This window comes from Saccopteryx bilineata, chromosome 1, assembly GCF_036850765.1.
Source record: "Saccopteryx bilineata isolate mSacBil1 chromosome 1, mSacBil1_pri_phased_curated, whole genome shotgun sequence".
Classification (NCBI taxonomy): Eukaryota; Metazoa; Chordata; class Mammalia; order Chiroptera; family Emballonuridae; genus Saccopteryx; species Saccopteryx bilineata.
In genome coordinates, this window is record NC_089490.1 from 403,804,600 (window position 1) to 403,820,738 (window position 16,139).

The 16,139-nt window shown below is 57.6% G+C and overlaps 1 protein-coding gene across 3 annotated transcripts in view; it reads left to right on the plus strand.

Moving 5' to 3' along the window:
- The first annotated feature begins 1,106 nt into the window (after positions 1–1,106).
- Positions 1,107–16,139, plus strand: part of CTTN (cortactin) — a 32,578-nt gene continuing 17,545 nt past the window's right edge. For 2 of the 3 annotated variants that reach the window (XM_066252286.1, XM_066252288.1), the window contains exons 1-7: positions 1,107–1,211; positions 6,048–6,141; positions 8,662–8,748; positions 8,885–8,958; positions 11,206–11,335; positions 14,941–15,051; positions 15,990–16,044. In XM_066252286.1, the coding sequence (XP_066108383.1) occupies positions 8,662–8,748; positions 8,885–8,958; positions 11,206–11,335; positions 14,941–15,051; positions 15,990–16,044 (457 nt within the window). In that variant the 5' untranslated portion in view covers positions 1,107–1,211; positions 6,048–6,141. The remainder of the gene's footprint in view (positions 1,212–6,047; positions 6,142–8,661; positions 8,749–8,884; positions 8,959–11,205; positions 11,336–14,940; positions 15,052–15,989; positions 16,045–16,139) is intronic. The other variant, XM_066252287.1, reaches the window with a different exon arrangement.

The window sequence follows — 16,139 nt, forward strand, 5'->3', positions numbered from 1 at the left end:
CCTCCAACGACTTCCCATTTCTTTAAAAATAAAAATTAATGATCCTTGCTGTGCTCTGCCTATCTCCATATAAGCTGGCTCCATCTCACCACAGTTCCGCTACACTGACCTTCCTTCAGTTCCTCTGTGGCAAGACCTTCCTGCCTGGAAAATTCTTCCTTTCTTACTGTTGACTCCCACTTGGCCTTCAGATCTTGATGCAAATGTTAATTGCTCGAAGAAACCTCTGATCTCCCGGAGGAGTTCAAGCCCTACCTTCTCTCCTGTATAATTTTGTGACAGCATTTATCTTGTTTCCTAATTATATATCTATGCAATTAATGTCTGAATCCACTTCAAGCCTGCAAGGGCCGTGAGGACAAGGTCCATTATTGTTCTACTGACCTTCTATCTGTGACACAGATCTGGTCTTCTTGGGATGGATGGATGGATGATTAATGGATGGAAGAGTTGGTGGAGGATTGAGGGGTGGATGTGTGAGTGATGGGCGGATGGATGGAGGGATGGGGGATGGACATGTGGGTGATGCGTGGATGGACGGTGGGTGAGTGGATGGGTGATTAATGGATGGAAAAGTTGGTGGAGGGATGGGGGTGGATGTGTGGGCGATGGGTGGGTGGGTGGATGGATGGATGGGTGGGTGGATGGATGGATGGATGGATGGGGGTGGATGAATGAATGTATGGGTGATGGGTGGATTATGAAGACGCTCGTCCCTTCAGCTAACTGGGGGTCACAAGGCTCCAGGCACTTAACACAGCCCACGCCTGCCTCATTTTCCCTTTGCCACTCGGCGCAGTGCTGTGGATCCTGGAATATCATCTCAGCTAGTCTGCGCACGGTGAATTGACGCTGGGTAAGTTGACTCTGCGCGTAGAAGCACTTCATTTTGGGGCATGCTTTGAGGGCTCGCAGCGCTCGCGCCACGTGGACCACGAGGGAGGCTTCCGGGAGCCGCGGGGCAGGTGGTCTCCGCCGGACCGCTGCTCGCACCACGCAGCCTCCCAGCTCCCGCAGCCTCCCAGCTCCCGCAGCCGCAAACCCCGCGCCGCGCAGGGCGGGGACGGGGACGCGGGCGGGGCCTCGCCGGGACCCGGATGCGGCCCCGCCCCCGGCCCGCGGAACCGGAAGTGGAGCGGGCGCCTGGGAGTGCCTGGGAGCGGCGGCGCGTCGGGAGCCAGGGATCAGCGGGTCGGAACCGATCCACGGCGGTGAGCGAGCGCGGCTTCCGCCGGGCAGCCAGGGCTGGTTCCTCTGTGGCGCTCTCGGGGCGCCGCCGGGCCCGAAACGGGAAGGAAGCTGCGGCCGCCGCGGTCTCGCCGCTCTTCCGCTTGTGGTTTCGGGCGCGGACGGGGGGGCGCGGGCGAGGCTTCCCCGGGCCCGGGGCGGGCGGCTGGCGCGGGAGGGGCGGCCCGAGGCCAATGGCCGGGGTCCGAGGCCAGGCGCCGGGGTCGGAGGGCCGGGGTCCGGGTCTTAGGGAAGGGGGCGGGGCCCGAGGGAAGGGGCGCGGGCTGCCGGGAGGAAGGGGCAAGAGAGGGGCCTGATGGGGAGGGGTCCAAGGTCTGGGGGCCAAGGGGCCGGAGGTCCGAGAGGGCGGAGGTAGGGAAGGGGCCCGGCGGAGAGTGGAGGGGGGACTCGGGATCGGGGCGGGGGCGGGACCCGGGGCTTTGGTGGAAGTGGGTGGAAGGCCGAGGGGGAGGGGCTGGGGTCCTCGGGGTCGCCGTCGGCCCGGGAGCGGCCGCACCTACTGGGAGGTTTTGCAATCAGGTCAGTGGGAATGCAGCAACACGCGCCGCTGCAGCTGGTTGAGCGGCTCTAAATTTGGAACAGCCCCTCGGCTGGGTATGTTGGAAATCACCGGAAAGGTGCTTCTGGGGTTTTCTGTTTTGTCTGTTTCCATCGCCCGGATATTCCAACGGGAGCCCGATCCCCCGCAGGAGGGCCTCAGGTGAAGCCTTGGGGACTGGGCTTCCTCCGTCTGCAGTCTGTGGACGTGTCGTCCTCTGGGGGAGGGGGTTCTGCTTTCCACTGAACGCAGCTCCAGAGCCTCCCCGCGCCGCGTCTGGGTACAGCATTGACTTGGCCCCGGTGCTGTGCCTCGCATTCACCGTCCCAGGTCCTGACCGCCGGACCCCGCCCGGCAGCCCGGGTAGCCTAGGCCCGGGAAGGGCTGTGGGTCCGGAGGGCCCCTCCTAGCACTACCCGCATTGCATTCCCGTGTTTGACCGCGGTGAGTCACCGCCCTGGGGCTTTGAGACAGCCCTGTTTCTCGCTCCCTCCCGGGGTTAGGAGACTACTCCCAGATACTGTACTCCACGAGCAAGGAAGAGCCTAAGCGGCTTTCTGACCCAAAGGGAAAGGACCAGGGACAGAGTTATACTTTATCTCCCAGAAACTGGAAGTTTACCCCCCACTGCAACGACTTTTGGAAGCATTTTTGATGAACTTATCTTTAAAATCTTTTTTTTTTTAAGCAAGAGAGACAGAGACAGACAGACAGGCAGGAAGGGATAGAGATGAGAAGCATCAACTTGTAGTCGCAGCACTTTAGTTGTTCATTGATAGCTTCTCATACATGCTCAGAGACCCCTTGCTCAAGCCAGCAACCTTGGGCTTCAAGCCAGCAGCCATGGATCACGTGTGTGATCCCTCAAGCCGGCATTCCTGCGGTTTCTAACCTGGGACCTCAACATCCCCAGGTCGATGCTCCCTCCACTGGTCCACTGTGCCACCACCATTCGGGCTAAGACACTTTTAAATGGACTTAACTGGTGATTCAGACTTTGGGTCCCAGACTTCCAGTAGTTGCTTAGAAAGTGCCGTTGAGTGAGTCGTTGTGAAGTGCTGGGACACCCTTCTTGGGTTGCAGTAGGCCAATGTCCTGGGGCAGCCTGGAGCCATCCAGCAAGGACTGCAGGCAGACGCTTTCAGTAAACTGAGTCAGTGTGCCCAAGGCAGGACGGGAGGGACTGGTGCAGGGAATGGCCTTGCACTATCAGGTTGTTCAAATGCCTGTTCTCCGGTTTTCTGCTACTGTGGCGATAGCGAGGTTAATGAAGGCTAATTATGCAGCTAATGCATTCCCCTGTAGAGGACTTTTCCACTGTTTATACTTCTCATTCGTGCAGTCTTAATTCGTGTGACACTTTGCAAGGAAGATTTATTTTCAGTGTATTTCAATGGTGGGTAGAGGTATTACCTTATTTTTGAACAGTGGTTTTCAGTAACTTCAGAGATATACGTCACATCCCACATTCACCCATTTAAAGTGTACAATTCAGTAGTTTTTAGTCTGTTTACAGAGTTGTACAACAGTCACCACAATCAATATGAGGTTAATTTCACTACCTCAGAAAGAAACCCGAAATGCCTCCCCCATGTCCTCTCCAAAACGAGTCTAATCTACTTTTGGTCTTTATACAGATTTCCCAGTTCTGGGTGTGTTTCACAGAAATGGGGCTATAGAATACGAGGCCTTCGGTGTCTGGCTTCTTTCACATGGCCTGTTTCAAGGGCCATCCGTGTTGTGGCGTGTGTGTAGCACCACTCGTTTTCATCGCTGCGTAATACTCTGGTGTGGCTAGAGCTCATGTTCTAGGTCTGTTAGGTAGCGTGGCCACTTGGGTCATTTTCACGTAGGGTTGCTGTGAAGACTGCCGCCGTGAATATTCCCTTGCATGTGTGGATGTGGGCATAGGTTTCGTTCCACTTGGGTGCACACCCAGGGTCATTGGTAAGTCCACGTTTAACTGTTTGAGGACCTGCCAGACGGTTTTATTTTTCATTCCCACGAGCAAAATACGAGAGTTATGATTTATGCACAGGCTCACCAAACTCGTTACTGTCTGCTTGGTTGTGGTTTTGATTTGCATTTCCTTGATAGTTCATGATACTGAGTATCTTTTTCAGGGGCTTATCAGCGGTTTTTCTTTTTTTTTTTTTTTTTTTTACAGAGACAGAGAGTGAGTCAGAGAGGGATAGACAGGGACAGACAGACAGGAACGGAGAAAGACGAGAAGCATCAATCATCAGTTCTTCATTGTGCGTTGCAACACCTTAGTTGTTCATTGATTGCCTTCCCACATGTGCCTTGACCGCGGGCCTTCAGCAGACCAAGTAGCCCCTTGCTGGAGCCAGTAGCATTGGGTTCAAGCTGGTGGGCTTTTGCTCAAACCAGATGAGCCCGTGCTCAAGCTGGCGACCTCGGGGTCTCGAACCTGGGTCCTCTGCATCCCAGTCCGACGCTCTATCCACTGCGCCACCGCCTGGTCAGGCAGCGGTTTTTCTATCTTTGGAGAAATGTCTGTGTAAACATTTTAAAATGTGGTTAATTGTCCTTTTATGATTGAGTTGTAAGAAATCTTTATTTATCCTGGATATATGATTTGGAAACAGTTTCTCCCTGTAGGTGAATTGTCTTCACTTTCTTGACAATTTCTCAGTCCTTTGAAGCACTAAGTTTTACATTTTGTCCAATTTATTTTTCCTGCGCAGTACAGAGCAGGTGAGTAAAAATCGCTCGTGCTTTTTTATGTCACATCTAAGACCTGTTGCCAATTCCAAGGTTACGAAAATCTATGCCTTTGTTTTCTTGCAAGAGTTTAAATGTTTTAGCTCAGACATTTAGGTCTTTGATACATTTTTGAGATAATTTTTGTGTATGGTGTGAGGTAGGGGTCCTGAGGTATTATCTTTGGGTCCAAAAAGTATCCAAGTTTTAATTTTTTAAACGGTTATTTTTGTGATTTTAGTTTTTAAGTTTAAAATATTGAGAAGATAAATTGCGGTAGATTTGAACCTGTCACCAGAGGCTCTGGGTTGAGTGTTACAGATGCTGGCTGACTGGCGTAGTCACAGCAATGCCAGGATGTGCTAGGGTTTCCGAAGGCACTGGGGAGGAAAGAGGAGTGAATCATAGGTCAGGGGCTAGGCAGGAAATGAAGTGTGGTGAGGCCAGCGGAGCCATCCCCCTGTAGTGGCCGGTTCAGGACAAGCTGCCTGTGCCTGGCTTGTTCCTGGGGACCAGGGCGTTTCATTCACCTGCTCTGTACTGCCAGGGAGTGCGGCCACCAGTCAAGGCTGTGTGTAGCTTTCAGGAAAGGCTGTGAGCAAGGCCTGGGGCGTCGGAGCCTTGATCTCCACACGGTAACTAGACCTGTGCATTAGAAACGCGGCCTTTCTCCTCTGCTCCCCAGTGGGCCCCCCTTTTATGTTCCCATGGCAGTCGCACCGCTGGCTGTCTACCAGCCGCACGTGATCCCTTTGGGGTGTGTTTTTCTGACGATAGTATTTTTTAAACTCATAGTGGTAGAATTTTGCTATTTCTAGCAATGTTATAAATTCAAGTGAACAAAAAATGGAAACCTCAGGATTGTTGCAAACGAGAGACGGGCCTGGAGTGGAGGCAGGCCTTTTGGTTTGTGTTCAGAAGGCCCTCACGCAGGTGTGAAACTTTTTTTCTTTTTTTTTGGATTTTTCTGAAGCTGGAAACAGGGAGAGACAGTCAGACTCCCGCATGCGTCCGACCGGGATCCACTTGGCACGCCCACCAGGGGCGACACTCTGCCTACCAGGGGGCGATGCTCTGCCCCTCTGGGGCATCGCTCTGCCGCCTGGGGCAGAGGCCAAGGAGCCATCCCCAGCGCCTGGGCCATCTTTGCTCCAATGGAGCCTTGGCTGCAGGAGGGGAAGAGAGAGACAGAGAGGAAGGAGGTGGGGAGGTGGAGAAGCAAATGGGCGCTTCTCCTGTGTGCCCTGGCCGGGAATCGAACCCGGGTCCCCCGCACGCCAGGCCGACGCTCTACCACTGAGCCAACCGGCCAGGGCCAGCAGGTGTGAAACTTTGAGACTTCTTTTCTCTGTAGTTTCTCAACGGCTCTGAAAAGCAGTGGACCTCTTTGGTTTTAGTAAAATGCGAATCTCGTTCCCTCTGAGGTTTCTGTGTCAGACCGCGGTGCTGGGGGGGTTCCGTCCCACACGTCAGGGTTTGCGCAGAGTGTCTGTCCACGGAGACCCCTCTGAGCTCTTCTCCCGCCATCTTTTCACAGACAGGCCGTCACCAGATGCCTGGACAGCCCTCATTGGATTCCTGTTTTTCAGACAGTTTTGTGAGCCGCTTCTCATCTTCCACCGGACAGAAAGGTTCGTGCGTTGTGGACAGGGACGGCTCTGTCCCCTGGGGGCTGTGGAAGCTGTTGCTGGAGGGCGGGGAGGGGCCTTCCTGCCGGCTTCACAGAGATCAGCGTGGTCATTTCCCACATTTCCTTGTTTAGAAATAAAGTTAAGCTTGACCAGGTGGTGGCGCAGTGGATAGAGCTTCGGACTGGGATGCGGAGGACTCAGGTTCAAGACCTCGAGTTCACCAGCTTGAGCGCAGGCTCATCTATAATAGTTTGAACAAAAGCTCACCAGCTTGGACCCAAGGTCGCTGGCTCGAGCAAGGGGTTACTTGGTCTGCTGAAGGCCCGCGGTCAAGGCACATATGAGAAAGCAATCAATGAACAACTAAGGTGTAGCAACGAAAAACTAATGATTGATGCTTCTCATCTCTCTCCGTTCCTGTCTGTCCCTATCTATCCCTCTCTCTGACTCTGTCTCTGTAAAAAAATAAATAAATAAAATAAAATAAAAAATACTTCATGTGTCCCTTTAAAAAAAAAAAAGAAATAAAGTTAAAAGCATCGACCTGGAACGCTGAGGTCGCAGGTTCAAATCCTGGGCTTGCCCGGTCAAGGCACATAAGGGAGTTGATGCTTCCTGCTCCTCCCACCCTCTCTAAAAAAATGAATAAATAAATAAACTTTTTAAGAAATAAAGTCAAGCTCCCAGTGTTGCTTGTGGTTTAGAAAGATGAGAAGATTGTAATTAACTCTGGCACCTGACTGGTGGTACACAGTGGGTAGAGCGTTGACCTAGAACGCTGAGGTCGCTGGTTCAAAACCCTGGGCTTGCCTGGTCAAGGCACATATGGGAAGCAACTACTGCAAGTTGCTTTCTCTTTCCTTCTCTTATCTCCCCCTCCCTCCTGTCTAATGTCAATAAATAAAATCTTTTAAAAAAGCAAAAAACAAAGCTCTGGCGTGGAGGAGCAGGGAGCGAGCTGGCCCCTTCTGTCTGCTCTGTGGGCGGGGAGAGGAGCCATGAGGCAGGACCTGTGGGACCGCTGGCCCTGCCCACCAGTGAGGCCGGCCTCCAGAAAGACCAGAGAAGACGGTCGTCTTGATGAGCCTGAGCCATCTGCTCTCCCCACTGGCTGAAGGGGGATGGCTCCCTGGCTCTCTGCTGAGACTCTGGTCCTCTTGGCTGACCGTTTCCTTAGTGGCAGGGGCGATGTAGGAGCTGACATCCCGCAGGTGGGCGGCCGTGACTCGGGCAAACCACTGAACTCCGGCAGCTGCTGCTTCGTTGTACACAGGCGCACCGGGGAGCCCCCCAAGGTGCAGATTTTATTTAGTCTGCGCTCTGAATTGTGTTGTGTTGTTGGCAGACGACATCTGGGAGATTGGTGCAGTGCTTTGGGACACGGGGGGGGGGGGGTTGAGGTGGCCTGGACAGGATGTTGTTGGTCCTGCCCCAGCAGCAGCAGACGGCTCCCCGCTCCCCGCCCAGGTGGCGGCGGCAGCAGTCGCATCAGGAAATCTGAGCACCGTGCCCTGATTCACGTTCTCTACCACCCTGAGTTTGGACCTGCGGCCCCGCCGAGTGGGCGGGGCGGGTGTAGAGTCTTGGGTTTGCGAGGGCTTTTGTCCTGCCTGCGGTCCGGCACAGAAGCAGCAGTGAGGCGCCACGGAGACCCGAGTGGGGTCCCCTTCACACGCCTGGGTGAGCTCCGGGTGACAGTTTCACTCAGCTCTCGGGTGCCTCCTGGGTTGGGTGAGGTTCTGTTAGTGCTTGTGTGGAAAACGAATTCATTCTCCTCATACATAGCTGGGTTTGTACCTTTGCAGTTATGAACAGACCTACGTTGTTCCTGACCGGGGATTGAACCCACGCCCTTGATGTTTCAGGATGGTGCTCTAACTGGCTGGCCAAGGCCTGTTTTTGGAGAGAGAGAAATGTCAATTTTGTTGTTCCACTTATTTATGCATTCATTGGATGATTCCTGTATATGCTCTGACCAGGGATTGAACACTCAACCTTGGCGTGTTGGGGTGACATTCTGACCAAGTGAGCTACCTGGCCAGGGCCTATTGATTTCTGTACTGGATAAAACCTTACCGAGTTCAAGTGCTAGGGAGGGAATGGGGTAGCCCATCCTCAGAGTTGTGTGATAGAGGAAAAGTTGGCATTTTTTATACCGAGTACTTCCCTAAACAGGTGGTAGAGGAACCATGTAATCAGTTACTTGAAATACTTACTGACTGGTCAGAGTCTGAGTTAAGGAAGTCCTTGTTACATTTCTAGTAAGTATTTGAAATCAAAATATGTGCTTTCTTTTTTAAAAATTGTAAAGAAAAATGCGTATACATGAAACTTCACCATTCTGACATTCTCAACGGGATAACTCAAGCTTTTTTGCTTGGACAACACTGTTGTCGAAGATCTTAGTGGAGGCCCTGGCCAGTGGGCTCAGTGGTCAAGCGTCGGCCCAGCGGGCGAAGGGCCTGTGTGCGGCCAGCCGGCCGGCCCCTCAGGCCCCGAAACCCCTCTCTGCCCTCCCAGATGTGGAAGGCTTCGGCAGGCCACGCCGTGACCATCCCCCAGGACGACGGCGGCACCGACGACTGGGAGACCGACCCCGACTTTGTGGTGAGTCCCCAGGGCAGCCCCGCTTCTGGCTTTCCTGGGGGTCTGTCGTCTGGGTGGGTCTCTGTCTGTCTCAGTCTGTCTGTCCGTCCTCTAGCCCAGGCTGTGGGGCCCACTCGTCCCGTGTCTTTTCTTTCAGAACGACGTCAGTGAGAAGGAGCAGCGATGGGGCGCCAAGACCGTGCAGGGCTCCGGGCACCAGGAGCACATCAAGTAAGGGCTTCTCACGTGGTGTGCGCGGCGTCTTCCGAGACGAGCGTGCTTGCCCTCTGAGGGGCTGCGGGGTGCTCGCGTCCATCTCATGACCTGACACAGAGCGGACGAACAGGAGCCGCGTGTGCGTGCGTGCGTGTGCGTGCGTGTGCGTGCGTGCGTGTGCGTGCGTGCGTGTGCGTGCGTGCGTGTGTGTGCGTGTGCGTGTGCGTGCGTGCGTGTGTGTGCGTGCGCGTGTGTGTGTGTGTGCGTGTGCGCGCGTGCGTGCGTGTGCGTGCGTGTGTGTGCGTGCGTGCGTGTGCGTGCGTGCGCGTGTGTGCGTGCGTGCGCGTGTGCGTGCGTGTGCGTGCGTGCGCGTGCGTGTGTGTGTGCGTGCGTGTGTGTGTGCGTGTGCGTGCGTGTGTGCGTGCGTGCGTGTGTGTGCGTGCGTGCGTGTGTGTGTGCGTGCGTGCGTGTGCGTGCGTGTGCGTGCGTGCGTGTGTGTGCGTGTGCGTGCGTGCGCGTGCGTGCGTGTGTGTGTGCGTGCGTGTGTGCGTGCGTGTGCGTGCGTGTGTGTGTGCGTGCGCGCGGCGCTTACAGTTTTGCAGTCTCCTTGTTGCTGTGTTGGCTTAGCGAGGCACACGCCAGCCCAGGCGGGGGGCGCAGTGGAGTCTCCAACATGGGAGATGTCTTTGAACACCATTGACCTTAAACACCTCCTTAACTTTTACAATCTTACGACCGAATCGTTGTCCGCCGGGCACCGTGAGCTGAATCTGAGCATTGTGTTCTCATGAAAGGCTCCACATGGGGAACAGAGAAGCCCGGCTCTGTCCCTGACTTGGCCCTGTCTCAGACCGCCACCTCTGGGGCGGTGTTTCCGGGCCAGGAAGTGCAGATAAAAGGAACTTTTAAAACCTGCTCAGCTTTCATTTCAGGTTGTGCTGGGCTCAGGGCGCACCCTCCCGTCCCCTGCCTGTGAGGGCGCCGTCCCTGACTGGGGGACCCGCTTGGGTCGTTTGTGGAGGAGAGCTCGTCTTTCTCGGCCCTGGTGTCCTTGCAGTGAGGCGAGGCTGCTCTGGTCTGAGAGAGCCAGGGAGTGTGCAGTGTGGCGTCCCGGACACGGGTCGGTCCTCCCTGACTCTCTGTGTCCACACCTGCCCAGAGGCCCCTCTGGGATGTCGAGGGACTGGGGCTGGCGGGAGGCGCCGGGGCTGGAAGCAAGACTCGGGGCTGGCACTGGCTTGGGCCGCTGGCCGTGGGGTTAGCTAACTCCTGGACTGGTTCAGGGACCCTTCTTGTTCTCGTTTCTGTTCCCCTGGGGCGTGAACCCAGGCTGGGGAGGACGAATTGCAGAATAAACAAACAAGGAACCTCTGGGCTGGCTCGAGCTCAGGGAGACCACAGGGACCGAGGCAGTTCTCAGTGCCCTGTGCTCGTGGTCCCTGCAGGACTTCAGGAGCCGGTCTGCCTTCCCCCGATCAGTAGGGGTCAGGTGTTGTCCGAGCCTGCGTTGGGTTTTAGACAGTCCTGTGGGATTGTTGTCCAGGTGTCGAGGGTGTGGGCGTGGTGTCCCCTGGGCAGAAAGGCCCTGTGTGAGGTGGCTTCGTGCCTCTCGCGGTCTCCTGGCAGTGACAGGTGCAGAGGCTTCCTGGCCTGCCAGCATGGGACCACATCTTGTGACCTGTTTCACTGTCTCCGGTGTTTAAAGTACAACATGGCTTTAAGAGAGCAGGTTCTGAAGGTCTCCCCTGGCTCCTTGGTAATTATAAACGGTTGAGGCCTTCGGGTGAAGAGAAGCTGTCTGCGTGCTTTGTGTCACTGGGCTCCGACCTGTGTCCTGGGGTCCCTGGGAGAAGGACGTCTGCTTTGCTTCCTCTGCTGCCTCGGGTTGACTTCTGCAGAACTGGGTTTCCTCACCTGCTTATCTAATGTCATCGAGAGGCTTTCTGCCCCTGAGATAAATAAGGGGGTTCACATTTCAGGGCAGCCCCCTGTGGGGGGCGGGGGCACACTGTGTGGACCTGGACCTGTTCCCGTCAGCGGCCTCGCTGGTGACTGAGGACTGCCGGGACACGGGCCGCTCACAGAACCCTGATGGAGGGCTGGGGTCGGGGGGCCCAGGTCGGGGAGCCTGGAGACGGGGAGGCCCGGGGTCGGGGTGGCCCGTGGCAAAGCCCTGCGCCTGCACAGACGACATTCCCGTCCTGTGCATCCTGGAGGGCAGGGCGCCCACGCGCTGACCACTGTCCCTCCCGCCCCCTCAAGCATACACAAGCTGAGGGAGAACGTGTACCAGGAGCACCAGACCCTCAAGGAGAAGGAGCTGGAGACGGGCCCGAAAGCCTCGCACGGCTACGGAGGGAAGTTTGGCGTGGAGCAGGACCGAATGGACAAAGTAAGTGGGCGGCGGCCGCGGGGCCAGCTGCCTGGCCTGCTCTGACCTCTCACCTGCTCGGTCAAGTCGTCACTCACTCAAGTGCATTCGGCAGATTGAGTTTTGAGTCACATGGTTGGGGATGAGGTTTGCCAGAGCATCCTCTGTCACTGAGTCACTCATAAAATGGCCTGTTGTTGAGGCACCCTTTTAGTGAGGGTCTCAGAGATGCTGGGGGTGGGGACAGTACAGGGAGGCCAGTTCTGGGACCAGGACGGCGGGCCAGAGGCACCTGGGCTGCAGGTGTTGGCGACACACTGCCCCTAGTTCCATGTGCAGCCTAAGTTGCACCACGGGATGGGACAGAAACTGAAGCCAGATCTGAGGACCCCTGTTCATGTCACGGGTGAGACGACAGGCGTGCTGAAGTCCTTGGTGCATTCAGTGCCGTGTTCATGTCACGGGTGAGACGACAGGCGTGCTGAAGTCCTTGGTGCATTCAGTGCCGTGTTCATGTCACGGGTGAGACGACAGGCGTGCTGAAGTCCTTGGTGCATTCAGTGCCGGTCAGAGAGTGTCCCAGCTCCAGACGCAAAGCCCCTGCCGCCAGGCTGGGGAGAACACTCCCTCTGTGTCGGGGCCGTGGGCCAGGCAAGTGCAAGTTCACGGTGATGGAAGTGCTGGCTACCTGCTTCCGCGTTGACCGTCCAGGGTGTGGGCCGGCTCAGCAGGCCGGTGTCCCCTCTGGAGAGGAGGCGCTGTTGGGCTTCCCTCCTCAGGCGGGAGCCCTGCCTGCGGAGCCCTGCCCTACTGGCCGCTCTGCGGGACGGCTGGCTGGTGTCGGGTTCCGCTCTGTAATTCCACGCCTGTCCCCTCGTGCACGGTCAGGTTCCACGTTGGAGCCGCGCTCTGTCACTGCCGGGCAGATATGTGGGGGCCTGTGGCATCCCAGACCGTGTCCAGAATTAGCCCAGAGCAGGATCGGATGTGGAGTGAGCTGCAGGAGACAGATAGGGACGTCTGCGGTGACTGTCACTCCCGGAGCCGCCCTCACGCCGGGCAGGGACAGTGGGGAGCAGACCGCCTTGTGTGCTAAATAGAGCTGGAAGTGGCCGGTGGCTCCGACCGAAACCGCATGTTCAGGATGGTCGGATAATGGGGGGGGGGGACACTCCTGTCCCACAGAGCCTGTGCTCGCGGGGTTGTGGGGACTGAGCAGGGAGCCTACAGGTCACTGAAATGTGGGCCCCATCTGGGCTGAAAATATGCCATGTTGGGGAGGACAGTGACATCGTTGTCACTTCTGGCTCCCCCGCTGTGGGGATGATGTCACTCTGAGCGCTCGACTCAGGCCTGTCTGATCCAGGAAGCTTCAAGGACGAGCCTGCCCTACGAGCTTGTGGCTGCCTCTCCTATGACCCCGCCTGCTGCCCTCTGTCACCCCAGCCATCCCTCCCATGGGAGCTCCTGGGGCCGAGATGGGTCCTTGCCGCTGCAGCCGCTGCGGCCGTGGTACCTGAACAACTCGGGGTGCGCTCTCGCCTCTGCCGGGGTGCAGCTGGGCGGCCCCACGGAAGGTGGACCCAGCGCCCAGCGGGATGCTGCAGCCCTCGGTCCCCTCTGCCCCCCTGAACAACTCGGGGTGTGCTCTCCCCTCTGCCGGGGTGCAGCTGGGTGGCCCCCCGGAAGGTGGACCCAGCGGGATGCTGCAGCCCTCGGTCCCCTCTGCCCCCCTGAACATTTCAGGAGGCTTAGTGTCAGCTCACATGGAAATAGGCAAAACTCAAACCCAAACATAAATGCTGATGTAATTTGGTTATTTGTATCTCGTCCTCTTCAGAAATTGGGGGGGGGGACCCTGAGGTTCCAGTGTTGAGAATTGGGGAATGTGGGACAGACCTCCCGAGCACACCCCTTTGGGGAGCAGGTGTTTGTGAGGGGAGCGTGCAGGGCCAGTGCGGCAGCTGCGGGTCCTGTCCACACTGCGGTCTGAGCACCGTGCGCTCCTGCAAGGCCAGAGCATGCTCAACACCCGCCCAGAGCTCACCGTCAACAAGATCACGAGCAATTTGGGGGTAATCTGATTCAGTCAAAAAGCTGGAAAAATTTCCAAGCTGTTGTCACTCTGGCCGTATTCCTAAGAGCCATTTTCTCATAAGTTTCTGGCTGAGAGTTGGCACGCCGCCTCTCAGTGCTGCTTCGTTGGGTTTTTTTGTGTGAGACCCCAGAGGCCACAGTGGGCAGTCTGCGGTGGACAGTCTTAGAGCCCGTGGGTCCCAGGCATCGACAGTCTTCAATGACTATGGGCAGTACCTCTCAGCGGGCGAGGACTTCCCGGAGAGTGAGGGTCAGGATGTGGCTTCTCCGCCCCCTGCACCTGTCAGTCATGTGTCACGTGTCCTTGCTGTCCCTGAAGGGGCCTGTGAGTTTGGGTAGTGATCTCTCAGCTTTATGGGCCCTGGGGTCTCTGAAGCAACTGCTGACCTGGCGCTTGAGTCCCAGACACGCCATCGACACACTGTCCAAGGCGGGTGCGGCTCGTAGAACCTTCCTGACAGAGGCTGGGCTGTGGGTGAGGGCGTGGCCGAGGCCGGCGTGTGGAGAACCCGGGTTCTGCTGCTTGGTAGACACGCGTGGCCCTGAGCAGAAGGTGCCAGAGCTGGCTGCCCTGTGTGCCAGGGAGGTGACAGTGTGGGGACTGGCCTGCTTCGTGTCTGGGCGGGACGCACGCTCAGACGATGTTGACTCTGAACATGGATCGCAACTAAAGCCTGCGTTTAGTAACTCAAGTCTCTTATTTCAGTTTGTTAGCACAGGAAGTACTTTTGGTCCTGAATCCTGGGATGTCCCCGTGATATAAGAGTGCCTCACTGTAGCAGAGTAGCTGTATTGCCCACAGTCCTCCCGGGCACAGGTCTCAGGCGGCGTGCTGTAGGCTGCTGGTTGTGTGGGTTCTGGACGGGGACTGACCCATGGGCCTGTCTCCACGCCCTGTCATGTCAGAGGCCCCGCCAGGCCGAGCTCTGCAGGGGCCCCAGAACGAGGCAGCCTGAGGCCCAGGAGCCCGAGGCTGAGGGAGCGGGGTGGACGCCTGCACCGGACCACACCTGCGGTCCCCGGAATCAGACAGCCCTGCACTGGCCTTCCTATGAGGGTGCTTAATAAGAAACGCCTCCATGACCAGGGGGGCTGACCCCCTAGACCTGCCATGAGGGGCTGCCCACCTAGACCTGCCCTCGGGGGGGCTGCCCACCTAGACCTGCCATGGGGGGCTGCCCAGCCTGACCTGCCATGGGGGGGCCGCCCACCTAGACCTGCCCTCGGGGGGCCGCTCACCTAGACCTGCCATGGGGGGCTGCCCAGCCTGACCTGCCATGAGGGGCTGCCCAGCCTGACCTGCCATGGGGGGGCCGCCCACCTAGACCTGCCATGGGGGGGCCGCCCAGCTAGACCTGCCCTCGGGGGGGGCTGCCCAGCTAGACCTGCCCTTGAGGGGGGGGGGCTGCCCAGCTAGACCTGCCCTCGGGGGGGCTGCCCACCTAGATGTGCAGGTGGGGAGGTCCGGTGTGGCATGGGGGGAGGTCCAGCGTGAGGAGCTCTAAGACTTTGTCTTGCTGCCGTTCCAGTCCGCCGTCGGCCACGAGTATCAGTCGAAGCTCTCTAAGCACTGCTCACAGGTGGACTCCGTGCGGGGGTTTGGAGGCAAGTTTGGTGTCCAGGTGGACAGGGTTGACCAGGTGAGTGACACGTGGTGGGAGCCGGGGCTGGGGGAAGGGGGGAACAACCCCCTGTAGATCAGTGCTCGCTTCTGCATCCACATGGCGTCCTCTGGGCTTCTCGGGGTGCCATGAAGGTGCCTTTGGTTCGGGGACTGCAGGGCGGCTGTCCCAGCCCTGGGTGCCCTGGGTCCCACAGCCCCGTGGCGCTGAGGCTAAGCTGTGAGAACAGTCCTGTGTCAGGGCCTCCTCCGTGTTTGCTGTGGAAACCCCGTGTTGGTGTCCCTCACAGGGGCCCCTCAGAGCTGCCCAGGAGTGTGCCTGCGAGACCATTCCTGCTGTCCACCCTGCATGGGTGTCACTGGCAGGACAGCGGTCAAAGCCCATATGTGAGTGTGACATTTCTGGTGCTGCACTCAGTGTCCAGATGCTGAGCTGGTGGCTCAGGGTCCCGGCCTGTGTCTCACTCAGGGGCCTGGGATTTGGGTGAGACGTCCATCTGCACCCCAGCCCGCTGCCTGTTAGCCCCAGTCTGGAAGACGGGGAGACCGTGCTGGTCTCCTGGGGCAGCGTGGAGAACCCCCTTGCTGTGCCCTCTCTCCCGCTGGTGTTACTGTCGCCCTTGGCAGTAGGGAGCTTCCCTGGAGGCCAGTGGTGTTAAGGGGCTGGAGCCTGGGAGAGGAACGCGCCCCGCAGTGGCCAGCAGCCAGTGGCTGGGGAGGGCAATCCGCCAGGGGTGCAGCGTGGCCCGGGCAGCCCACGGCCTCAGTGGGTGTTGTGTGGGATGCAAAATCAAAGCCCCCGAGTTTTGGCCACTAATAAGATCTTCATCTGGCTTAGGGAATCAAAGTTAAAAAAATGACAAGGTTTGTGTTTTTAAAAATGCCGTATGTGCTGTGGATTCAGAGTAACCATTTCAGAGGGACTTAAAGACACACTTCTCTGTCTCGTCCCCACAGTCGGCTGTGGGCTTTGAGTACCAGGGGAAGACTGAGAAGCACGCCTCCCAGAAAGGTAAGGTGGGGGAGGCCGGCCGATGGGAGTGCGCCCTGCGGGCGGTCGAGGGGTGCATGCCATCACCGAAGCCTCTTCTTGGGGAGAGGGTCCTC